The sequence below is a fragment of the Eleutherodactylus coqui genome, chromosome 11, assembly GCF_035609145.1.
Source record: "Eleutherodactylus coqui strain aEleCoq1 chromosome 11, aEleCoq1.hap1, whole genome shotgun sequence".
NCBI classification, from domain to species: domain Eukaryota; kingdom Metazoa; phylum Chordata; class Amphibia; order Anura; family Eleutherodactylidae; genus Eleutherodactylus; species Eleutherodactylus coqui.
Window position 1 is genome coordinate 135,695,242 of NC_089847.1, and position 27,782 is coordinate 135,723,023.

Below are 27,782 nucleotides of genomic sequence, written 5' to 3' on the forward strand. Positions count from 1 at the left end.
GACCGCGATGGCGGCGACCGGCGACGAGTCGTGGAACCGAGTCCGGCGGCCAAGCTGGAGCTGTTATCTAAATTGAGTTTTTATTTGGAGCTGCAGACGGCGGAGATAACGGCGAGACGCGCTAAATTTACACAAGGAAAATTGGTTTTCTTTTAAGGAGCAAAAAACGTAGAACATAAATAGATTATTAGGAGAATCGCTCTGATCTTAACCCTTGTGAGCGGTCGGGGGAGGAGCCAGCCGGGCTCTTGGCTGGTTCATGTGGGGGTGGGGTGATATTTAAAGGGATTGTCCATTTTGGACAACACTACTTCATGGGAGGAAACCATGAAGGGCGCCCCACTCCTTGAAGTCCTTGTAGAGGGGGTCCCAGGGGGCCCTTCTGGTCCCCCGCTATCAGCTGCAGAGAGCAGTACTATGTAGTAATATCCCGTGAGGCCGCCTTCACATGCTGCGCTATTTCATCCAGGAAGATTTAGGGCAGACCGCTTTATAGTCAAGGGGTCCCTCTGGCATTATTGGGGGCAGCATTTCTCGCCTTCTTACTTGTTTGTCTCCTAGAATAGTAGGACACCATAACACTAAGCTTAGATACAGGGGCTGAGCAGACCGTAGGGTTAGATACAAGAGCTCAGCAGGTTTTATCACAAATATATGGCTTAGATACAGTTGCTCAGAAGACTGTATCAAAGAAGATGGGCTTAGATACAGTGGTTTAGCAGACCCTTTCACAGATTATAGGATTAGATACACAACTCTGCAGACGGTATCACACATGATGGGATTAGATACAGCAGCTCAGTAGACAGTGTTACAGAAATTGTCTTGGATACAATTTCTCAGCAGACCGTATCAAACGTCATGGGCTTAGATACCGCGTCTCAGCATATGCTTTCATAGATTATAGGATTAGATCCAGCAGCCCTGCAGACAGTATCACATGATAGGATTAGATACAGTAGTGCAGGCAACAGTATCACATGATAGGATTAGATAGAGTAGCTGCAAGCGACGGTATCACATGATAGGATTAGATACATAACCGCAGACAACGGTATCACACAGGATAAGATTAGATACAACATCACAGAAGGCACTTGGATGTAGCTAATCGGAGACTATCACACTTGGTCAGATTAGATACATTGGCTGATCAGAGGTGTCACACATGATAATCCTTCACTTCTGGCACCTTCAGTGTTCGGCTCATTGGACCATCCCGGGGTCTCCAGCAGGTGTGAAGGTGGTCTTCTGCAGCTGTATACCCCCCTCACTGCTGCACATGTGTCATCCAGGACCCCGCCGGGCGCTAATACTTTTGGAAGCTGTTCTACATTTATCCATATTGTAATCTCATCATGTCGGCTGAACACGTTTAGTTCCGATGCAGCAGAGCTGAGTTTGTCATTCGCCGGTCTGTGATAACTCGTATCTTCTGCGCTGTCATGTTATCATGACTTTTCTGTGCTTTTGCATAGGACTGCAGGTTTTAGTGACGGCAGGGGTGACGGGAAAACGCCGGATTTGGTTTACATGTAGATGTTTTTGGCGCTGGTCGTGCTGCGAGCTCAGTTGGAATCGGAGCTTCTCCGTCTTTTCAATCTTTGTGTTTCAGACGTCGCCGAGATGCTTGCAGCCACTTAAGATCTCAGGAAAATGATTACAACTTCAATCCTCTCCGTCTTCTACTTATCTATAAACCTCCACATACAGGCCCCCCCCCACTGCGCCGGCTGTGGAATAGCAGTGGGGGTGCAGTCGCATTGGTCCTGGGTCCCTAGGGGCTCCCTACCTTGCATAGCGTGTCATAGTTAGGGGAAAGGATTTTGCGTTGGGGCCAAGAGAAATCTGTTTTCCATCCATTAGCAGCCCAGTCATCATCATTACCCTTTCTTATAAGTATCGCCTCTTCTGTCTTCACTAATGCCTACACTACTTACTTCTCTTCACTTATACTCCAGTCACCTCCAGAGCTGCATTTAAAGTTCTGGTAGCTTTCTGTTTGGGTGTCGTCCCTCTGCTGCCCCCTGCTGTACAGAGCATGCCCTAGCAAGATGTAGTACTGCATGGTCTCTCCTACCAAATGGCATTGCAGCTGTCTGGATTAGCTGTGTGAAGTAGGATAACCCAGAAATAATCGAAACCAGCAGAATTGTAAATGCAGCTTTGGTGGTGAGTGGAGTATTGGATATGATTCCGTGTAATAGTTCAGGATAAGGAGGTGTTGGGATGTTGGGACTTTCTCTGGAGATGACCATAGAGTGTACCCCTATGAATGGGTGCCAGTCTGTGTTCTGTCCCCACATTAACTCCGTTCTGGTGCTGTCCGGGACGCGACCGGGAGTCAGGGAAGCAGTTTATACTCATCCTCTCCTGTGATCCAGCGATGTCGCCCTCTACTGTCGGTGCAGAAATCTACCTCTCTTCAGATTCCAATGTGTGCGCGGTCCTATACAAGTCTATGGCAGCGCTCGGCACGCCAGACAAGAGTAAGATTTTTGTGCCGACTTCAAACCTGGAAGCGCGTGAGAATGAAAGCCAGTTTGTGGGGACATGACAAGTTACCCTCCCGGGGTAAGTAGGACCCCCCATTCTAGTGATCGGCCATACCCCCACCTGTACTGTGGATGGGGGAGAACGCTAAAGCTTGGCACAACCCCTTTAATGAGGTGCGGGCGCCTCATCCTATTGTATCGGACGGCCTGCAGCTGGCGCGTTTCCTTCCTCCGGATCCGGGGGGATCATTTCATATCATGTCTTTGTAATTTCTGATGCCTCGGTCCTGCCGGCTGCAGATTGACAGTTTCTGGTCTTCGGCTTCGTCTGTAATGAAACTTTTATATAGCCGGATAAATAAATAAAATGAGAATAGAGACGTGCCGGAACCGCGCTACTCAAGTTATCTCCGTGCGGCTCCGGCGTGTGGCAGATGGTGCGCTGCTTGAAAATGAGGAGAGGGAGCAAATCTGACTTTGTTTTGAGTCTCGTATGGAATGGTAAATTTCTCGGGAGGGAAGGTTGTCCTTTGTCTGTGTAAATTAAGATTCTGGAAATGGAGACAAGGTGCGTCTGATAGTCAACCTGCCGCGCGCTCATGAAATAATCACCAAAGGAGACTTTATAGATGCCGGATGCAAATGTCACAAAAACTCCAGCCGTTCTTTATCATTTTTTACAGTCTTTGGGGTCGGCACCACGTGTGCTCACCGGATTCTACACTGGTCTACTGCCATGATGATCTTCTGTGCCACCGTCATGGTCTACTGTGCTACCGCCGTTCTCAATGGACCTGATGACTGTGGGGAGGGAGCTTCTGCCTCCTCTCACATGCTGGTGCACTCAGGCTGATCTGAGCCAAGCCAGTAATCGGCTACCAACATCTGTTCTACTGCTTTGGTTGCGCCATACCATACCAAGCCCGGTACGGCAATGCAGCACCACAACCAAGCCTGGTATAGCAATGCAGCACCGCAACCGAACTTGGTACATAAATACAGTAGTAGAACTAAGAAATGTGTAGTATCCCAGCGGGCATTACAACACACACAGCATACTGTCCTGCCTTTCCTGTCTGCATGCCATCCTTGGATACAGAAGGTGCCGTCTGTGGGAGAGACCCCTGTGTCTTCCCCTTCTACTCTAAGCAATTAGCCCATCCCTGATGTCAGCTGGTTCTTCATTGGCTGACAGTCAGGTTTAATCCTACTGGTGCAGAGCCCAAGGGCCATGAAGCAGATCTATTAGTCCCTATGCAGGAGGGGGAGTTGAGAAAGTGCGGGAAGGAAAGAGAGAAGTGATGAATAGAAGAAGACAGAGCAGTTAGTCAGTCATTGTCAGAGTCAGTAAGGAGGAAGACGTCCTACAGAGAGAGCAAGCAGTGCAGCACATTTTTCCCCAAGGTCGAATGCGGTTAACACCCGTTCCCTTGGCATCCCACAGCAGAGGAAGAGAAGCATCTCTCAGAGATCCACTTCTACAAGATTAGTGAGTTATAACTTTCTGGTGAAGTTGAAGCCGTGATCGGTCTTCCAGCCACTTATGCTTCTTCTTCAGTTCATCTAAGTCATTTCTTCAGTCAAATCTAGTAGCGGGGAAATTGTCTCATTCGTCAATCTACAGTAAATATAATAGAGATAGCATTGAAGTTCAAGTGTCATCATTACATGTACTTTGCCTGCTTGCTGCACATGTATTCTTGTTCAACTATATTTTCACCAAGTACTGTAATCCACTGTGTTCAGTGTACCCAAGTTAGTAAATCTGCTCACTCTCGGATTACTAATCTATACTGGACTCGTCTCCGTTATTTCTGCGGCATATCATTTGAAAAGTCTAATTAGAGTGTGGCGTCACCGTGACAAGGACTAGGCCTCCAGCCATACGCACAGTAAGTGTACTACGGTGTTACAAATGTTGCCAGAGTGCTGTTGGGCTAGGAACATCAGAGGGGTTTGCTGGTCTGCCTCTTGTTACTAGGGGCCTCTGGTCACTGGTCCCTCTTTTACTTGCTTAGCACATGCAGGGAGTCTGCGCACACCTCCAGCAGGGGGAGGTTGCCACACTTGCAGCACGAGCTACCTCTTCAGTCAATATGGTTTCTGCAGTCCATGTCACCGCTGGCGCACTAGCTGTGTCACCGGAGGCGGCGGGCAGTTTCCCGCCTGGTGCCCTCAGACTTTGGCGCCCGCTCGTTTCCTTTAGCAGAGCAGCAGGGAGCTCCCCTCGCACCTTACAAGATTAATGGGACAGATTGCAGCACCTTGTAGCTGTATTACTAGGTCGGCTGATATAACATGGATACAGGCACAGATGTAGCAGAGCTGAATTTGTCATTTAGTGAGATCTAGATGTCATCTATAGTTTTCCACAAGAGTGATGGAAGACTTTAACCCCCGCAGATCCTACCAAGTGGCATTCCCTGCAGTCTAATGGCATCGGGGGACCAACCATCCCAAATAAGAGGTCATCCAAGCTGAACTTCCCCTTTAAATCCCCTCTTAGTGCGCGGTAATGCTCGCCTTCTACGCCTCTTCTTATTGCTTGATCTGCCATCTCTAGAAACCATTGAATGGTGTCGAGGATTGATTTAACTTTGTAATCTTTGCAGCGCTCTCCTCTGCCCTGCGGTACTCCGAGGCCTTTTAACTAAGCAGAATAAATCCAAATTCAATATTTCTGTGTTTCGTTCAGCTTTGATGTTTGTGTTTATGGATCGAGAGGTGGAATTTCCCGGAAACTATTGACAGATATGTGTGAAAATGATGACTTTGTAGGGTCTTCAGTTTTTCTGTGATGTAGCTTATGAATAATGGGGGTGATGTTCAGATTGTTACAGACTAATAAAGTTTCAAAGTTGGAATATACCTACTAGAGTGTTTTTCTCAAGGAGACATTCGGGCAGCCATCTTGTCAGGAAAGCTGCACCTCAGATGTGCAGAACTACTTACACTGCTTTCATGTATCTGGTGGAACCATTTCCAGGGATTGAAGGGCATTTGGTCTCACGGCCCCCATTACATGTACGACCTCTGACCCCCACCGTCACCCCCATTACATGTACGGCCTCTGACCCCCACAGTCGCCCCCATTACATGTACAGCCTCTGGAGCCATATGAAAGTCGGTCCCCCTTGTAGTGGTACGAGGGACAATGACAGCTCAGCGATATGTTCAGGACATCCTGCAGCCATATGTGTTCCTCTCATGGCGGCTTCTAAGAGGCAACAGGATAATGCTCAGCTGCACACACAAGGGGGTCACAGGAAGCCCCCACAAGATTGTCACACTACCGTGGCTGCCCTGTCACCAGACTTATCTCAAATAGAACATATATGGGACCATCTGGAACGCCAACTTCCACAGCTTACGAGTTTACACAATCTAGAGGCTCAGTTACAGCAAATGTGGAGCAATAAGCCACAGGATACCATACAGACCCTGTATGCCTCCATGCAAACCCGTATCACATCTTGTATCCAAGCTAGAGGTGGTACAACAGGGTACTAGAACCTCCATGCCCCCCTGTATCACATCTTGTATCCAAGCTAGAGGTGGTACAACCGGGTACTAGAGCCTCCATGCCTGCCTGTATCACATCTTGTATCCAAGCTAGAGGTGGTACAACAGGGTACTAGAGCCTCCATGCCCGCCTGTATCACATCTTGTATCCAGGCATGGAGGCGGTACAACAGGGTACTAGAGCCTCCATGCCTCCCGTATCACATCTTGTATCCAAGCTAGAGGTGGTACAACAGGGTACTAGAGCCTCCATACCCGCCTGTATCACATCTTGTATTCAAGCTAGAGGTGGTACAACAGGGTACTAGAGCCTCCATGCCTGCCTGTAACACATCTTGTATCCAAGCTAGAGGCAGTACAACAGGGTACTAGAGCCTCCATGCCCGCCTGTATCACATCTTGTATCCAAGCTAGAGGCGGTACAACAGGGTACTAGAGCCTCCATGCCTGCCTGTAACACATCTTGTATCCAAGCTAGAGGCTGTACAACAGGGTACTAGAGCCTCCATGCCCGCCTGTATCACATCTTGTATCCAAGCTAGAGGCGGTACAACAGGGTACTAGAGCCTCCATGCCTGCCTGTAACACATCTTGTATCCAGGCATGGAGGCAGTACAACAGGGTACTAGAGCCTCCATGCCCGCCCGTATCACATCTTGTATCCAAGCTGGAGACGGTACAACAGGGTACTAGAGCCTCCATGCCTGCCTGTATCACATCTTGTATCCAAGCTAGAGGCGGTACAGCAGGGTACTAGAGCCTCCATGCAAACCCGTATCACATCTTGTATCCAAGCTAGAGGTGGTACAACAGGGTACTAGAACCTCCATGCCCCCCTGTATCACATCTTGTATCCAAGCTAGAGGTGGTACAACCGGGTACTAGAGCCTCCATGCCTGCCTGTATCACATCTTGTATCCAAGCTAGAGGTGGTACAACAGGGTACTAGAGCCTCCATGCCCGCCTGTATCACATCTTGTATCCAGGCATGGAGGCGGTACAACAGGGTACTAGAGCCTCCATGCCTGCCTGTATCACATCTTGTATTCAAGCTAGAGGTGGTACAACAGGGTACTAGAGCCTCCATGCCTGCCTGTAACACATCTTGTATCCAGGCTAGAGGCAGTACAACAGGGTACTAGAGCCTCCATGCCCGCCTGTATCACATCTTGTATCCAAGCTAGAGGTGGTACAACAGGGTACTAGAGCCTCCCTACAAATGGGTCAGTTTTCCACAATAAATGGACCTTTTGCTTTGATACTGTAATCACTTATATCATTGTTACAATCACACAGAGGAAGTGTAATTCCATTCTGACATTGCCAAAGCCCATCCCTCCTTTGGGAGTTGAGTGTACTTTTCAGAAGGTGCTTCAAGGGGATAATTCATGGGGATTCCTGAAAACGTGAAGAGAAATGTTCTGCCCCTTTAAAATACAGCCCACGCCCTCAAATGCTTCCAATCTAATATCCTTGAACACATAATGATGACACTTCTCTTAAGTTGGGTGGTAAGACTATCATTAGTGAAGTGATGGCAGCAAGGACATGTATTGGTCATATTTCTCGCCCTTTGAAATTTAGACCACACCACAAATGCCACAAATTTAATACCCTTGAACACAAGACGGGCATATAGCCCCCAAAACATGAAGTGGCCACACCGCCCCTTGTCTTAACTGAGGCAGTAATGATGACCTTGGTGGTTCGGTGGTGGCAGCAAGGACATACATTGATCATATTTCTTGCCCTTTTAAATCCAGACTACATCCTAAAATGCCCGCATTATATGGTGGCCGCGGTGCCCCCAAAGCTGATGACTGCTGCAGTGCCCCTAAAACGAGTGACAGACACAATGCCTTGGGAGGGCAGAGGATATTTGTGGTTGGGTGATTGCTGCAAGAATATATATTGATCTCCACTGTCGCCATTAAACCACCAATGAAGCCAGGGTCATCTATTAGAGAAGACCACTCTTCTGGAAGCTGTATTTTTTCATGGGGGCTCCCAGATATTCCCTGGTCAGTATGTAAAGGCTATATTTTACTGCGGAGCTCTTCATCATCTACTGTGTTTGTTTAGTGAACCATGATGGCTCAGTATATGTATGAAGCACGCTCTTTGCATTTGTGGGGATTTAGCATTTAACTTCATAGTAGCCTCCAAAAAAGAGACTTATTTTCCAACAATACAGTGCAAATCTAGTTGATGAACAAATTTGGGGGTGTTTCGGTTAGTATGGCTCTGACTAGTGCTGAACAAACTGAAACAGACAAACACTCTTAAAGTTCGGTTCAGCACAAACTCAAACCTTGGGTGATCTCAGCTGAACCCATTATATCCCTCCCCTCCCATAAATGTGGCTCAGTCAGTCGCACTGTTGCCTTACAGCCCTGGGATGAAGGACAACATCTGCATGGATGTCTGTGTGGGCTTCTACAAACATTCATCCAAACCCCATGCAGATGTTGTCCTTGGTCAGATTCAAACCTAGAAACCCAGTGGGGAAATCCAACAGCACTAACTGGTGAGCCACCATGCTGCCTCTTCCTCCGGAGTAGGTGTTTATCGTCATGTTCTTCTCCGTCCTTGTCTTCAACATCTTTGTCATCTGTCATCATTGTCTTCTTCGTTGTCCTCTTAGTAGTCGTTAACATATTAGTTGTCGTTGGCCTCTTCTTTTTCTAATTTGGATAAAGCGCAACAATTGCATGGAGTTTTAATGCTTGTAGAACGCACACAAACCTCCTTGCAGATGTTGTCTTTGGTCAGATTTGAACCCAGAACCCAAGTCCTACACGGCACCACTGAGCCCCATTTATTAGGAAGGCGTTTTATGTCTCTTAAGACAGATTTATACACCAGATTTAGGGGTATTGCTGAAGGGCAAATTCCATTAAGACTAATTCAGACTGAACCCAACTTTTTGCGGAAACTTGGTGAGCTGTCTGAACTAAATTTCAAAACTTCTCTCCATACTAGCACTGACAGATTCCATGTGGAAACGGGCAGAATTCTGAATGCAGCTCCGCATTCGAGTATCAAATATGTAAGTCTGGGTACAAAGGATCTGCAGAGCTTCTTAACATTCTGTGTGCTTATTGACAAATGAGTAAATATAAGAATATGGAAGAGCCTTGTGGGGAAAAAAAACTTTTCGAATAAATTTTATTATGACTTTTGGGGGGTGAATCTGAGGACTTCACCTGCAGTTAATTCTCGTTTCTTCACACACCGATCACATCCGCAAAACCGTTCCCCCAGACATTGTAATCTGCTGCACTGTGGCATGAAGATGGCAGGCATGTTACCCTCACTGGGAGTAAGGCAGCAGCTGAATACAGTATGGGGATGACTGGGAGCTGACATGTCAGCGGTGACATATACCTGTCACCATCCTGCTCTCCCCTGTCACATTGCATGCAGTTCAATGAAATTCAGCAAGTGCCGGATATGCAGGAAAAAGCTCCTTAATAAAGCAGTGAAAGGAGAGAAAAAAGTTACCGTATGCGTGGTACAGCAACTAAGAGACTCACTTCCATCATGCCTTTGGATTGAGCTCAAATTCTTTTATTCTATCTACACTGTGCTCATTGTGGCATATTTTATATCTGCTACTAAAAGAAATAAGAGAAGGAAGAGCCAACCACTCAAAATAGTAAATAAGACCAGATAGCCATTGTTCTAACAGTTTACTTGGACTGCCATGAATACTAAAATACTGCCCCCTATGTACAAGAATATAACTACTATAATACTGCCTCCTATGTACAAGAATATAACTACTATAATACTGCCCCCTATGTACAAGAATATAACTACTATAATACTGCCCCCTAGGTGCAAAAAGGATATAACTACTATAATACTGTCCCCTATGTGCAAGAAGAACACAACTACTATAATACTGTCCCCTATGTGCAAGAAGAATACAACTACTATAATACTGTCCCCTATGTGCAAGAAGAATACAACTACTATAATACTGCTCCTATGTGCAAGAAAAATATAACTACTATAATACTGCCCCCTATGTACAAGAATATAACTACTATAATACTGCCCCCTATGTACAAGAATATAACTACTATAATACTGCCCCCTATGTACAAGAATATAACTACTATAATACTGCCTCCTATGTACAAGAATATAACTACTATAATACTCCCGCCCTCTATGTAGAAGAATATAACTACTATAATACTGCCTCCTATGTACAAGAATATAACTACTATAATACTGCCCCCTATGTACAAGAATATAACTACTGTATTACTGCCCCCTATGTACAAGAATATAACTACTATATTACTGCCCCCTATGTACAAGAGTATAACTACTATAATACTGCCCCCTACAAACAAGAATATAACTAATATAATACTGTCCCCTATGTACAAGAATATAACTAATATAATACTGTCCCCTATGTACAAGAATATAACTACTATAATACTGCCTCCTATGTACAAGAATATAACTACTATAATACTGTCCCATATGTACAAGAATATAACTACTATAATACTGCCCCCTAGGTGCAAAAAGGATATAACTACTATAATACTGTCCCCTATGTGCAAGAAGAATACAACTACTATAATACTGTCCCCTATGTGCAAGAAGAATACAACTACTATAATACTGCTCCTATGTGCAAGAAGAATACAACTACTATAATACTGCTCCTATATACAAGAATATAACTACTAAAATACTGCCTCCTATGTACAAGAATATAACTACTAAAATACTGCCTTCTATGTACAAGAATATAACTACTAAAATACTGCCTCCTATGTACAAGAATATAACTACTAAAATACTGCCTCCTATGTACAAGAATATAACTACTATAATACTGCTCCCTATGTACAAGAATATAACTACTATAATACTGCCCCCTATGTACAAGAATATAACTACTATAATACTGCCCCCTATGTACAAGAATATAACTACTAAAATACTGCCTCCTATGTACAAGAATATAACTACTAAAATACTGCCTCCTATGTACAAGAATATAACTACTAAAATACTGCCTCCTATGTACAAGAATATAACTACTATAATACTGCCGCCCTCTATGTACAAGAATATAACTACTATAATACTGCCGCCCTCTATGTACAAGAATATAACTACTATAATACTGCCGCCCTCTATGTACAAGAATATAACTACTATAATACTGCTCCTATGTGCAAGAAAAATATAACTACTATAATACTGCCCCCTATGTACAAGAATATAACTACTATAATACTGCCCCCTATGTACAAGAATATAACTACTATAATACTGCCCCCTATGTACAAGAATATAACTACTATAATACTGCTCCTATGTACAAGAATATAACTACTATAATACTCCCGCCCTCTATGTAGAAGAATATAACTACTATAATACTGCCTCCTATGTACAAGAATATAACTACTATAATACTGCCTCCTATGTACAAGAATATAACTACTATAATACTGTCCCATATGTACAAGAATATAACTACTATAATACTGCCCCCTAGGTGCAAAAAGGATATAACTACTATAATACTGTCCCCTATGTGCAAGAAGGATATAACTACTATAATACTGTCCCCTATGTGCAAGAAGAATACAACTACTATAATACTGTCCCCTATGTGCAAGAAGAATACAACTACTATAATACTGCTCCTATGTGCAAGAAGAATACAACTACTATAATACTGCTCCTATATACAAGAATATAACTACTAAAATACTGCCTTCTATGTACAAGAATATAACTACTAAAATACTGCCTCCTATGTACAAGAATATAACTACTAAAATACTGCCTCCTATGTACAAGAATATAACTACTATAATACTGCTCCCTATGTACAAGAATATAACTACTATAATACTGCCCCCTATGTACAAGAATATAACTACTATAATACTGCCCCCTATGTACAAGAATATAACTACTAAAATACTGCCTCCTATGTACAAGAATATAACTACTAAAATACTGCCTCCTATGTACAAGAATATAACTACTATAATACTGCCGCCCTCTATGTACAAGAATATAACTACTATAATACTGCCGCCCTCTATGTACAAGAATATAACTACTATAATACTGCTCCCTATGTACAAGAATATAACTACTATAATACTGCCCCCTATGTACAAGAATATAACTACTATAATACTGCCCCCTATGTACAAGAATATAACTACTATAATACTGCTCCTATGTACAAGAATATAACTACTATAATACTCCCGCCCTCTATGTAGAAGAATATAACTACTATAATACTGCCTCCTATGTACAAGAATATAACTACTATAATACTGCCCCCTATGTACAAGAATATAACTACTGTATTACTGCCCCCTATGTACAAGAATATAACTACTATATTACTGCCCCCTATGTACAAGAGTATAACTACTATAATACTGCCCCCTACAAACAAGAATATAACTAATATAATACTGTCCCCTATGTACAAGAATATAACTAATATAATACTGCCTCCTATGTACAAGAATATAACTACTATAATACTGTCCCATATGTACAAGAATATAACTACTATAATACTGCCCCCTAGGTGCAAAAAGGATATAACTACTATAATACTGTCCCCTATGTGCAAGAAGAATACAACTACTATAATACTGTCCCCTATGTGCAAGAAGAATACAACTACTATAATACTGTCCCCTATGTGCAAGAAGAATACAACTACTATAATACTGCTCCTATGTGCAAGAATATAACTACTAAAATACTGCCTCCTATGTACAAGAATATAACTACTAAAATACTGCCTCCTATGTACAAGAATATAACTACTATAATACTGCCGCCCTCTATGTACAAGAATATAACTACTATAATACTGCCACCCTCTATGTACAAGAATATAACTACTATAATACTGCCACCCTCTATGTACAAGAATATAACTACTATAATACTGCCACCCTCTATGTACAAGAATATAACTACTATAATACTGCCGCCCTCTATGTACAAGAATAAAACTACTATAATACTGCCCCCTATGTACAAGAATATAACTACTATAGTACTGTCCCCTATGTGCAAGAATATAACTACTATAGTACTGTCCCCTATGTGCAAGAATATAACTACTATAATACTGCCCCCTATGTACAAGAATATAACTACTATAGTACTGTCCCCTATGTGCAAGAAGAATACAACTACTATAATACTGCTCCTATGTGCAAGAATATAACTACTAAAATACTGCCTCCTATGTACAAGAATATAACTACTAAAATACTGCCTCCTATGTACAAGAATATAACTACTATAATACTGCCGCCCTCTATGTACAAGAATATAACTACTGTAATACTGCCGCCCTCTATGTACAAGAATAAAACTACTATAATACTGCCCCCTATGTACAAGAATATAACTACTATAGTACTGTCCCCTATGTGCAAGAATATAACTACTATAGTACTGTCCCCTATGTGCAAGAATATAACTACTATAATACTGCCCCCTATGTACAAGAATATAACTACTATAATACTGTCTCCTATATACAAGAATATAACTACTATAATACTGTCTCCTATATACAAGAATATAACTACTATAATACTGTCTCCTATATACAAGAATATAACTACTATAATACTGCCTCCTATGTACAAGAATATAACTACTATAATACTGCCTCCCATGTACAAGAATATACCTACTATAATACTGCCTCCCATGTACAAGAATATACCTACTACAATACTGCCTCCTATGTACAAGAATATAACTACTATAATACTGCCTCCTATGTACAAGAATATAACTACTATAATACTGCCTCCCATGTACAAGAATATACCTACTATAATACTGCCTCCCATGTACAAGAATATACCTACTACAATACTGCCTCCTATGTACAAGAATATAACTACTATAATACTGCCTCCTATGTACAAGAATATAACTACTATAATACTGCCTTTTAGAGTGGAATCTATGGTAGGGAGAGTATATCCCTCTTTTTTGACCAAACATGTAGAGACATACACATTACCTTCGTTTCTAACACTACTAACCAGAATATGATCCCTCAATAGGAATATGGAGCCCCCTCAGAACATGGCCACAGCCAAACCATGCTGGGACTAATTTCTCACAAGAATAAACTGTCTTTCCCTGCCTCCAAACTCCTGTCTATATAGCATAGGTCGGATCTCCGCTAAGTGCTGGGAGCTGTCCAGTGCTGAACTCAGCACTGAAACAGCATAGCTCGGAATTACGAAAGCAGGAGCTGTCCAGTGCTGAACCATCCTGTCTCTGCAGATTAACAATGCATATCGCGAGAGCAGAGGGAGTATGACAGAATCCCAACCTGGATTTGGGATTGGCTGAGGGGAAATGAGGGAAGATGCAGCTTGACACATATAAGCGCTTCGCTTGCTGGACGCGCGGCAGTCACTTCAGGGATGCTGCCAGTCATCACGGCTGCTCCCTGCTTCTCTCTCTGAAAATACATCCTGATGAAGCAGTCTTCTATTAAAAGACTGCAGAAACGCGTCGATGACACAGAGTAATGAGTCTATATTCTCCAACTAAGATGGCTAGTGCAGTGTAGTTTCATCGGCTGCCCGATACCACCTGTCGGGCGGCTACATCGATGCCGAGGTAGTTACCTTTACATCACAGTGTCTTATGCTGTGAGAGGAGATAGGGATTTTCTCTAATGGGTGATATATTTGAATAAGGGAGAGTAATCAGCAGCGCACAGAAATTATCCTATTTAACGGGGTTAACCCTTTGTGAGCTGAATTACATGAAATAGAAAAAGGCATAATTATGGATATTTGCCAGCTGCTTATCATAACCGGGCATTGGGGCTGGGGATATATGTTACCCAGGAGCCCACCTATTTAAAATTAACCCTTTTCTCTCCTCTTAAAGGGGTTGTCCCGCGCCGAAACGGGTTTTTTTTTTTTTTCAACTCCCCCCCCGTTCGGCGCGAGACAACCCCGATGCAGGGAGGTAAAGAAAGCTCACCGGAGCGCTTACCTGAATCCCCGCGCTCCGGTGACTTCTCTACTCACCGCTGAAGATGGCCTCTTCCTCCGTGGACCGCAGCTCTTCTGTGCGGTCCATTGCCGATTCCAGCCTCCTGATTGGCTGGAATCGGCACGTGACGGGGCGGAGCTACACGGAGCTACACGGAGCCCCATAGAAGACTGCAGAAGACCCGGACTGCGCAAGCGCGGCTAATTTGGCCATCGGAGGGCGAAAATTAGTCGGCACCATGGAGACGAGGACGCCAGCAACGGAACAGGTAAGTATAAAACTTTTTATAACTTCTGCATGGCTCATAATTAATGCACAATGTACATTACAAAGTGCATTATTATGGCCATGCAGAAGTGTACAGACCCACTTGCTGCCTCGGGACAACCCCTTTAAGAGCAAAGCTCATTTTGGGGGTTAAAACAAGTCTGAACTGCATTCCAAACTGTGGAAACCGGCAATACTTATCCACATTGCCACTGCTCAGTGTATTTGAATTTGCCAAAGGGACTATTTAACCCCTTACATACTGAGTATCATAGAAAATATATCACACTCTCCTCAATATCTCCTTTACTGTACGCCTCTGTCCTGATGAGTCACTTTATGAACAAAATTAAAAATGCAACATACGTGACCTCATTTTATGCTTAAGGGGGCAGGGGGTTCTGACTGCATCGCTGAGGGCAAAACCTAAGTACAAAACACTGCTAAATATCTGACGATCTATTAAAGAATTGTGAGGGAAAAAAAAGGCATTGCCTTGCCTATCTCTGTAACCTTGGCTGAATCAATGGTGGCAATCACCCCACATATTCCATAAACATCTCCTAAGTGGTTTGAATTGTCCGTTGCCCATTGTATAGCAGGGATAATCTAAGGGATGGTTTACACAGCCTGAGATGCCAAGGAATCAAATATCTCTCTCTCATCAAGAGGATATATTCCCGAAGGCCCTCAGGATCCATTATATATGTTTTGTTCTGTCTAGTTTTCTTTTTTAAAAAACAGTTATTAATAAAGTTAGTATATTTTAACAGATTCTTCGTCGGTGAATCTTCCTTATATTTGAAGAATTACTGTCCCGGTGACTATACTATTATACTGCCACCTATGTACAGGAATATAACCACTATAATACTGCCACCTATGTTGAAGAATATAACTACTAGAATACTGCTCCTATGTACAGGAATATAACTACTATAATACTGCCCCCCTATGTACAGGAATATAACTACTATAATACTGCCCCTTTGTACAAGAATATAACTACTATAATACTGCCCCTATGTACAAGAATATAACTACTATAATGCTGCCTCCTATGTACAAGAATATAACTACTATAATGCTGCCCCCTATGTACAAGAATATAACTACTATAATACTGCCCCTATGTACAAGAATATAACTACTATAATACTGCCCCCTATGTACAAGAATATAACTACTATAATACTGACCCTATGTACAAGAATATAACTACTATAATACTGCCCCCTATGTACAAGAATATAACTACTATAATGCTGCCCCCTATGTACAAGAATATAACTACTATAATGCTGCCCCCCTATGTACAACAATATAACTACTATAATACTGCCCCTATGTACAACAATATAACTACTATAATACTGCCCCTATGTACAAGAATATAACTACTATAATACTGCTCCCTATGTACAAGAATATGACTACTATAATACTGCCCCCTATGTACAAGAATATAACTACTATAATACTGCCCCTATGTACAAGAATATAACTATTATAATACTGCCCCCCTATGTACAAGAATATAACTACTATAATGCTGCCCCCTATGTACAAGAATATAACTACTATAATACTGCCCCTATGTACAAGAATATAACTACTATAATACTGCCCCCTATGTACAAGAATATAACTACTATAATACTGCCCCCTATGTACAAGAATATAACTACTATAATACTGCCCCTTTGTACAAGAATATAACTACTATAATACTGCTCCTATGTACAAGAATATAACTACTATAACACTGCCCTCTATGTACAAGAATATAACTACTATAACACTGCCCTCTATGTACAAGAATATAACTACTATAATACTGCTCCTATGTACAAGAATATAACTACTATAATACTGCCCCCTATGTACAAGAATATAACTACTATAATACTGCCCTCTATGTACAAGAATATAACTAGTATAATACTGCCTCCTATGTACAAGAATATAACTACTATAATACTGCCCCCATGTACAAGAATATAACTACTATAATACTGCTCCCTATGTACAAGAATATAACTACTATAATACTGCCCCCTATGTACAAGAATATAACTACTATAATACTGGTCCCCTATGTACAAGAATATAACTACTATAATACTGCCCCTTTGTACAAGAATATGACTACTATAATACTGCCCCCTATGTATAAGAATAGAACTACTATAATACTGCCCTGATGGTTGTGATTATTATATGCGGTTCTTCTATCCTTTGTAATCCTCTGGTGCTGCAGGAATTTAATTAGCGCGCTCTGTAATTGTGTGCAGCTCCATGTGTCAGGTTTCCCGCCATTAATAGAAGTCTAAAGATAGAACAGAAATCTCTGTTTTTATTGTTTAGTCACAAGAATACAACCTGGTATTAGCAGATTAATGAAGAGTGTGGGAGGGGCCGCGATCAGTGCGTTGTCACCGCCACGTTCTACCTGCCGCACAGATGGCTTCACTATAATGTATAACATCACTGCAGGCGCCTCTCATGTTTTTCGTTTGTTTGCACTTTTTTCGTCAAAATTTTTTTTTTAATTTGTTTTTCCTCTTCCTTTTAGGATTTATGAGCGAGTGATCGACCCTCCGGAGAGCAACCTGTCACCCGGAAGCAGCCTGTGGCTTGGACAGCGAAATAGGAAACATGGCTTCTTCAAGGTGAGATCATATCTAGAAATTACTCAGTTTTAGTAGAAGGTCTTCCTTTACATTCACTCACTGCCCCTTTATTAGAGCCCCCGTTTCTCCCATTATTGGCTCTTCCCTGTATGGTAATCCTCCCCGTGACCCCGGAGTGCGGCATAAAATCATGTGACAAGTTTCCGTGGATCAGTTTCAGTGTGAATCCACATTAGATTGAAAAATCCAGCGATCGGAGCGACTTCCAATGAGGCCGGTCACCGGTGCTGGACTAGCCGGGGCCTCACTGCCAACCACATGGCAATTTCTTGTGTAACGGTGTGGATAGTAAACAGAGAATGGCGCGATCAGGGAAAACATCCAGCGAGCGGGGGAGCAGTGCACAGCGGGAGGGGAGTAACATTGCGGAGCGTATACAGAGAATGGCGCAATCAAGGAAAACATCCAGCGAAAGGGTATCCTGCGTATGGAAACAACTCATCACTGAAAGGGGTCGGAAGGGGAGGTCAGGAAGTGTTCTGACCAACAGGTGCTCCACAGTTAAAATCAGGCCAATACAACACTGGTGCTCTAACGTGTCCAAACGCACAGCTCTTTGTTCCTTAAGGCCCGGCTCACATGACCATATGCGTGTGTCATGCGTTTGACCGCTGCGTAGCCGGTGGTGAGCCAGCCTATCGCCGCTTGGCAGCAATATTGTACTGTGCACGCTGTCATGTGCAGTCTGTTTTTTTTTTTTGTTTTTTTTTACATTTCCCGAACTGTCACTTGGCAATATATACATTGCACCTATAGAGTTCCAGGACCATTGTTGTCTAAAAAAAAAAAAAAAAAGACAGGCGAGACTCTAGGGCAGAAAAGAGCGCAAAAGTTGTGTAATTGCAGAAAAGCTTAGTCTGCTAAGATGAATACAGATTTCTGTTGCATCGTGCTGCTCAGAATTTGGCACCAGCAGCAAGAATCGATGACCCCTTCCCGTCAGTCCGGTGCATGTGGAGTCATGCTATGGGGAAGGTCTTCTTGGGGTCTCTGGGTCCTCGAATACTTCTGGATAAGTACTATAACAAATAGCTGCAGTTTTGAAGTCCAGCGCACTACTAGATGGGGGGCTTCTAATAAAGAGGCCATTTATTTTGGAATGTAGAGCCGTAGTTAAAGCGACGGCGCATCTTGTAACATTCAGATTTTCTGCTGGTCGATGATAGTAATGATGATTGATAAAGACTATGAACTCCTGCCAACCGTAGGGTTGGTGACACTCCAGCATGTCCATTCTTATAGGTGCTCTTTGGGTCATTCAATGATCTTTTCACGACTTCTGCGTTTATCTTCATCTATCTTCTTGATTTTCTCCTTCTTATTATTTCTTCTCCTTCAATTCTTCAAGAGCCTTGGTCTTGTCATGCTCAGAGAAAAGCTAGCCATACCTTGTAAGATAATGAAAGTCAATCGGATCATCCATACAAATGGATCAGGTCTTTGGTAGACTGTGGTCCGCCATTGTGAACCATCATTTCCATAACTTTAAGTGGCATTTACCAGAAATGACCAAAATGGGCTACTTCAGACGACCAATATCTCATGTATACGACTGCCAATTGTGCTTCTAAAGGAAGATTAAGCTCCTCTAAAGCTTGTTGTATACCTTAGATTTTGCTCGCCAACCCAACCAATTTTGGTGGGATCCAGCAAGTATCTAATTTTTATGAGGAAATCCCAACTGTCCTGTTTTCTAGTTTTTGCCCTTTTTAAAGTTTTTCTACAGATGCCAGGGGGACATTTGGCCTCCACTTATCTCCTCTGTTTGATTTGAAGTGTCTATACAGTATGTCGATAGAGTTGTTGACTAATGCACAGTTTCCTATTAGAGATGAGCGAACGTACTCAGTAAGGGCGATTTCGCAATCGAGTACCGCGATTTTCGAGTACTTCACTACTCGGGTGAAAAGTACTCGGGTGCGCTGTGGGTGAGCGGGGGGTTGCAGCGGGGAGTGGGGGGAAGAGGGAGAGAGAGAGGGCTCCCCCCTGTTCCCTGCTGCTACCCCCCACTCCCCTCTGCAACCCCCCGCCCCACAGCGCACCCAAGTACTTTTCACCCGAGTAGTGAAGTACTCGAAAATCGCAGTGCTTGATTGCGAAATCGCCCTTACCGAGTACGTTCGCTCATCTCTATTTCCTATCCATAACCAACATAAAATGTAACTACTTAGCATTTCCTCCAAGAATTCTTTCTGTTCTCCAAGTCTACGTCTCCAATTTCTCATTGCAGCGGTTTAAAGATTAGTGTTGAGCGAACCAAAACCAAAAACCCTGTTTCAGTTTATTTTTTGCTAAATGTTTGATTTGGCGTCAACCTGAACTTTAGACAGTTTTTCCCAGCTGAACCCATTAGAGGAAAAAGAAAAAAACATTTGGCATTCTCCCGCTTCCCGCCACCTTTGTCATTCTATCGCTTCCACAGTGTCAACTACTGTCTTGGCCCTCCGGGCAGGTGGAGGACACCCAGCAGGACCGACAGCTGACCCAGAGGACAGATGCTCACTACTCAGCGCGTGGTTTGATACGAGGCAGAAACAAGGACTGAGCTTGACCTGACCTGGGCTGGTGAGGAATAGGAAGTCCCTGCCTAGCAGAAGTAGAGCAATCATCCTAATAAGGACGGCCCCGAGCAGGAACCAGGGCGTGGCCAAAGACCTACAACAGGAACAGGTTGTACCAAGCAGGTACTGGAACTGAGGATGTGAGCAGGTGCAGACGGGAGGCAGGTTGCCACAGAGGTAACTGCAGTGCAGCAGCCAGGAGCCATCATTGGCAACAACAACCCGGAAGCACTGGCTACCAGATCTGAGGAAGCTATATAGTGGAGTGATTGGCAAACAGCCTCCAGCTGGGTGCAGGAGTCAGGAGCTGCTAACTCTGGAGATGCAGGAATAAAATAAATGTAAGCGCAGATAACAGACAGGGCAGAGTAGCAGACCTGTCTGCTATACCTTACAGTACCCCCCCCCCTTCCTCTCCTGCCGGTTCTCTGCAGAGATCTCTGAATGAGCTAGGGGCGTTGATTTTCTCGGAGGGCTTCCATGACCTCTCCTCAGGCTCATAACCCTTCCAATCCTTTAGATAATAGGTTTTATTCCTTACCCTCTTGACATCAAGAATAATTTTTACCTCAAATGTGTCTTCAGAATGAGTCTGGGCAAACACTGCTTTGGGTTTCTTTGAAAACCTACTAAGTATCAAAGGTTTAAGCAGAGATACATGAAAAGAGTTGGGAATATGAAGGGAGGGAGTCTAAGTTTGTAAGAGGCCGAATTAATTCTCTGTAGATCTTAAAACGGGCCCAAAAACTGTGGTGCAAACTTAAAGGATGGTATCCTCAACCTGATCTGTTTGGAGGACAACCAAACTTTATCCCCAGGTGAAAATCGTCGAAAGTGCCTGCGATCAGCAAACCTCTTCATAGTAGCTACTAAACTTTTAAGCTTAGCCTTAGTCTCCTGCTATATTCTGGCGAAACCCTCTGCTTGTCGCAACTGCCGCGGATACCTCAGCAGTGGTGGAGATCGGCAAGGGAATCCCAGTTTGTCGACCATATACCTAACATCATCTTTGTCATTCTTCCGGCCTGCTTTATCATTCTAACTCTTCCTTTTTCCTGCCTTCTTTGTCATTCTTGCTTATCCTTCCTCCTGCCTTTTTGTCATTCTCCCTTTTCCTTTTGCCTTTTTTGTCATTCTTCCTCTTCCCCCTTCCTGCCACCTTAGTCATTCTGCCACCTTCCTGCCGCCTTAGTCATTCTGCCACCTTCCTGCCGCCTTAGTCATTCTGCCACCTTCCTGCCGCCTTAGTCATTCTGCCACCTTCCTGCCGCCTTAGTCATTCTGCCATCCTTCCTGACGCCTTAGTCATTCTGCCACCCTTCCTGACGCCTTAGTCATTCTGCCACCCTTCCTGACGCCTTAGTCATTCTGCCACCCTTCCTGACGCCTTAGTCATTCTGCCACCCTTCCTGACGCCTTAGTCATTCGGCCACCCTTCCTGACGCCTTAGTCATTCGGCCACCCTTCCTGACGCCTTAGTCATTCGGCCACCCTTCCTGACGCCTTAGTCATTCGGCCACCCTTCCTGACGCCTTAGTCATTCGGCCACCCTTCCTGACGCCTCAGTCATTCTGCCACCCTTCCTGACGCCTCAGTCATTCGGCCACCTTCCGGCCTTCCTCAGTCATTCGGCCACCTTCCGGCCTTCCTCAGTCATTCGGCCACCTTCCGGCCTTCCTCAGTCATTCGGCCACCTTCCGGCCTTCCTCAGTCATTCGGCCACCTTCCGGCCTTCCTCAGTCATTCGGCCACCTTCCGGCCTTCCTCAGTCATTCGGCCACCTTCCGGCCTTCCTCAGTCATTCGGCCACCTTCCGGCCTTCCTCAGTCATTCTTCCTCTCTCCGGCCTATTCATCAGCCGCCGCCGTCATTGTCCTTTTTTTTCCTCTTCCTCCTCCTTTTTCTTCTCCTTGATGGTGTTATACACCAGTTTTAAGGAGTATTAATTAGTTGTAACCAAACGTGAAATTCACTGAGACCGAACCATTTTTTTTCCCAAAAACGCGGTGAAGCAGCTGAACTGAAAATTTCCAAAGTTCGCTTATCACTATTAATGAGGATAAAAGAGGCGGCGAGATCTGTGTCCTTTTCATTATTCTTTGTACAAAATAATTTTTCTAAGTAAGGCTCTCCATCTACTCCGACTGGAGCAGCAAGGCGAGAGTCCTCCACATCCAAACATCACTCATTTGTGAGAATTGCTCATGTGACAGTAATATTTCTGGTGAAGTTGTTATGAATTTCCATAATAAAGATGGTCGACGACTCACTCAATTTCCCCCTTAATGTCTTCCGTCCTTAAACGATTACACCGCCACCAGTTAGAGGAGAAGTAAACTCCTATCATGCGGAGAAGATGTGAAACAGTCGTCTCTGATGATACAACCGGAGTAGTGGCGTTCGAGAGCCACTTATTTTTAAATACATACAGAAGCCGTCGTCTAGATGCGTCGCCCCACCAGCGCCGCTCCTCGCCTCCACCCGTCATGTCTGCTAAAGTGAATGAGTTATCGGGACAGAACGAAATTGATGATATATTTTATAGACCACATCTGTTATTTTATCTCGTCTGCTTTCGTCGTCCACAGATGGTGAACATATGTCAATCGTCACAAAGTATCAAACAAATCGTCTTGTTTCCCCCTCCCCCACACTCTTAAATCTCGTGTTTTATGCCTCATGCAGTCGGGGATGGTTACTGAACTCCACAAACGCATATTTGGACTCATTAGTAGGTTGGGAGCAGCTGGATACTCACCAATACTGTGCGGCTTATGTAGAAAAATGGAATTTAATGGGAGGAAAACATTGAGTTTGAAGAATAAATGACATCTCCATCTGGTACTTCCAGTGTAAGCGGCGCCTGGTGTATTTATACTGCGTGTGTCCATGTAGTGAGGTATAAATGATGGCTGTACGGAGGGCACCGGGGTCCTGGCATCTTTATGGTTGAAATTCATCTTCTGTTAGTGTCCATATAGTGTGTACAGTTACACAGAAGAGCATTTTATGAGAAGAGTACACTTATTTGGTGTAAGGGACAGTGATGATATCTATCTATCTATCTCATATCTATCTATCTCATATCTATCTATCTATCTATCTATCTATCTATCTCTATCTATCTATTATCTATCTCATATCTATCTATCTATCTCATATCTATCTATCTCATATCTATCTATCTCTATCTATCTATCTATCTATCTATCTATCTATCTATCTATCTATCTCTATCTACCTCTACCTCTACCTCTACCTCTACCTCTCTCTACCTCTACCTCTCTCTACCTCTACCTCTCTCTACCTCTACCTCTCTCTACCTCTACCTCTCTCTACCTCTACCTCTCTCTACCTCTACCTCTCTCTTCCTCTACCTCTCTCTACCTCTACCTCTCTCTACCTCTACCTCTCTCTACCTCTACCTCTCTCTACCTCTACCTCTCTCTACCTCTACCTCTCTCTACCTCTACCTCTCTCTTCCTCTACCTCTCTCTTCCTCTACCTCTCTCTTCCTCTACCTCTCTCTTCCTCTACCTCTCTCTTCCTCTACCTCTCTCTTCCTCTACCTCTCTCTTCCTCTACCTCTCTCTTCCTCTACCTCTCTCTTCCTCTACCTCTCTCTTCCTCTACCTCTCTCTTCCTCTACCTCTCTCTTCCTCTACCTCTCTCTTCCTCTACCTCTCTCTTCCTCTACCTCTCTCTTCCTCTACCTCTACCTCTCTCTTCCTCTACCTCTACCTCTCTCTTCCTCTACCTCTACCTCTCTCTTCCTCTACCTCTACCTCTCTCTTCCTCTACCTCTACCTCTCTCTTCCTCTACCTCTACCTCTCTCTTCCTCTACCTCTACCTCTCTCTTCCTCTACCTCTACCTCTCTCTTCCTCTACCTCTACCTCTCTCTTCCTCTACCTCTACCTCTCTCTTCCTCTACCTCTACCTCTCTCTTCCTCTACCTCTACCTCTCTCTTCCTCTACCTCTACCTCTCTCTTCCTCTACCTCTACCTCTCTCTTCCTCTACCTCTACCTCTCTCTTCCTCTACCTCTACCTCTGCCTCCCTCGTATCTATTTATCTCATATGTATCTGTTTTTTATGTTACTTTTTCTCATTCCCAATACCCATCTGGCTGTAAACCAGTCCGTAAAGTATCCCCGCGCCCCCCAGCGCGGTATTTACATCCACAGCAGGACCTCTCTGTGCATTTTAAGACAATTTGTTTTAGTATTTCGGCTGCAGGCGGGAGGCTTTTGCTTTCCATAGAATAATCAGGAGTCAGACGCGATGTGGGCTCCGTCGCAGGGATGGAAGAAATCCCTTTGTATTACAGACATAAATTTCTTATCACCTAAAAGACGGGTCAATTTATGGGGCCCTGGTGACCATTATTTCTCTACAAACTGCTTTTGTTGCTTTTTTTTTCTTGTGTTTTTCCTTTTTGTTTTTTTTGTGCTTATTTTCAATTTATTTTATCTTGTTCTACTAAAAGGAGGCCGAGTCTGCGAGGAAAGTGTGGAGGTTTCAGTAGGAGGTGAAATATTTTCAGCTGCTTTGTTCTAAGACAGCTTCTTGCCAAACAGTTGAGCAAACCCCCCCCCACATAATGTCTCCGAGTAGACGGAATCAAAACCTGCATTAGCACAGCCGCCGGTATCCAGCCGCGTCCCCATTATCCACAAATCTGCATCCAGATCTGTCCATTTCTAGTAGATCATCGAGCCACGTGAGTAGAGTGAGATTACAGGAGGAAGGGGCTATATGTGGGGCTAGGATATAATAATCCAGTGGATAGATGAAAGATGAGGCGTATTAGTGGTAACTTGCTGCTAAAGTCACATGATGTTCACCAACCAATAGCAGCCCTCTCCAAGTCCCAACTCTATTCCCTAATCTCCACTCCACACCAAAATCTGGAGTGAAGAATAGACAATCAAATTGAGTTTTGAGGAAGGGCTGCCATTGGCTGGGGAGTATGTGCCCGGCAACATCCTAAAATATATCCAACCCCTATTCACAGGAATGTCCCCACAACATTGTCACACTTCCGTGGCCGTCCGGTCACCAGATTTATCACCAATAGAACATGCATGGCACCATCTGGGATGCCAAAATCGACAGCCTACAAGTTTTCAGGATCTACGGGCTCAGTTACAGTAAATGTGGAGCAATATGCCACAGGATACCATACTGAAACCGTAAGTCTCCATGCCCACCCATATTGCATCTTGTATCCAAGCTAGAGGTGGTACAACAGGGTACTGGAGCCCCCATGACTTCCTGTATGACATCTTGTATCCAAGTAAGAGGTGGTACAACAGGGTACTAGAGCCTCCATGCCCAACCATATTGCATCTTGTATCCAAGCTAGAGGCGGTACAATAGGGTACTGGAGCCCCCATGACTTCCTGTATGACATCTTGTATCCAAGTAAGAGGTGGTACAACAGGGTACTAGAGCCTCCATGCCTGCCCATATCACATCTTGTATCCAAGCTAGAGGATGTCCTACAGGGTACTAAAGACTCCATACCAACCTGTATCACATCTTGTATCCCAGCTAGAGGTGGTACAACAGGGTCCTAGAGCCTTCAGGCCCATCTGTATCACATCTTGTATCCAAGGTAGAGGCCGCCCAACAGGGTACTGGAGCCTTGATACCGACCCATATCACATTGTATATCCAAGATAGAGGTGGTATAACGGGGTCCTAGAGCCTGCAGGCCCATCTGTATCACATCTTGTATTCAAGCTAGAGGCCGCCCAACAGGGTATTGGAGCCTCCATGCCCACCCATTTTACATCTTGTATCCAAGCTAGAGGCAGCCCAACAGGGTACTGGAGCCTCCATGCCTGCCCGTATCACATCTTGTATCCAAGCTAGAGGCGGTACAGCAGGGTACTAGAGCCTCCATACCTGCCTGTATCATATCTTGTATCCAAGCTAGAGGCAGTACAACAGGGTACTAGAGCCTCCATACCTGCCCGTATCACATCTTGTATCCAAGCTAGATGCAGTACAACTGGGTACTAGAGCCTCCATGCCCATCTGTATCACACAGAAAGTTTTTTAATTTATTCCGACCACATATTATAATATGCAGAGTCGAGTGACATTAATATGACCACAAGCTAAAATCCAGAGTATCTGCCGTGTGCCGCACGGACAATAGACGGTGGAGGAGTGCTTCAGTAAGGTGCTGGTAGGTCGTCCCCAGGTATCTGACAGCAGTACTGGAGGGTGCGGTTGGGAGGATCCATAGAGCGAACACGACGAGGGAGGTGGTTCCACAGAGGGTCTATTGGATTCAAGTCTGGGGACTTAGGTTGCCATGGTAGTACTCAGATGTCTTGGTTGGGCTCTTCCAACCACTGTCAGACGTTTCTAGTCATGTGACTTGTCGCATTGTCTTGTTGGAAGATCCCACCTGCCCCAGGGAAGACATACAGCATGTATGAATATACGTGATCTGCAGGGATTGATTCATAACCAGATTGCTTCAGAGTGCCTTCCACGAGGATGAGCGGCCCACAGAATGCCACAAAAACCTTTCATAATGCTGCTACCACCAAAGATGGTCGCAGGGTGAGTGTTCTCTGATGTTTCTCACCTGGGGTGCCAACGTCCATCTGTTCTATGAAGCCGAAAACGTGACTCATCACATAAGGCAACCCTTTGCCAATGAGCAGTGGTCCAATTTGTGTTGTGCCAATTGAAGCCTTTTCTTCTGATGCCCCTAGTTGGCGTCGGTGCAGTGACCATTCGTCTGCTTCTGAGCCCCGTATGCAGTCGGGTTCACTGAACTGTTTTAGACACAAGTCTAGTAGCCAACTTGATTCATTTTCATGGTGAGCTGCACCACTGCCGTGTATCGGTTGGTTTTTGCGCACCTTTGTAGGCTACCTTCACTTGTCTCCTCAGTGGCATGTGGTTCTTTGCAGTTTCCACATCTGTTATTCCCAATGGTGCCATTTTTCCGCTCCCGATACACTGTCACCACAGCAGTACGCGAACAGTTCACAAATTGCGCTATTTGAGAAGTACCGCCACCCTTGGCCCGAAAGCCAATAATCCTGTCAATTTGCAACTCTGATAAATTGCCCCTTTTACCCATGGCGACGAGCGATATGAGAGCAGACTGCCCATAGTGCACCTTATATACCCACCACACATCATGGGCCA

At 44.1% G+C, this 27,782-nt stretch overlaps 1 protein-coding gene across 3 annotated transcripts in view; it reads left to right on the plus strand.

Moving 5' to 3' along the window:
* NELL1 (neural EGFL like 1) overlaps positions 1-27,782 on the plus strand; it is a 674,819-nt gene that overhangs the window by 176,732 nt on the left and 470,305 nt on the right. For all 3 annotated transcript variants that reach the window (XM_066583599.1, XM_066583597.1, XM_066583598.1), the window contains exon 5: positions 17,926-18,022. In XM_066583599.1, the coding sequence (XP_066439696.1) occupies positions 17,926-18,022 (97 nt within the window). The remainder of the gene's footprint in view (positions 1-17,925; positions 18,023-27,782) is intronic.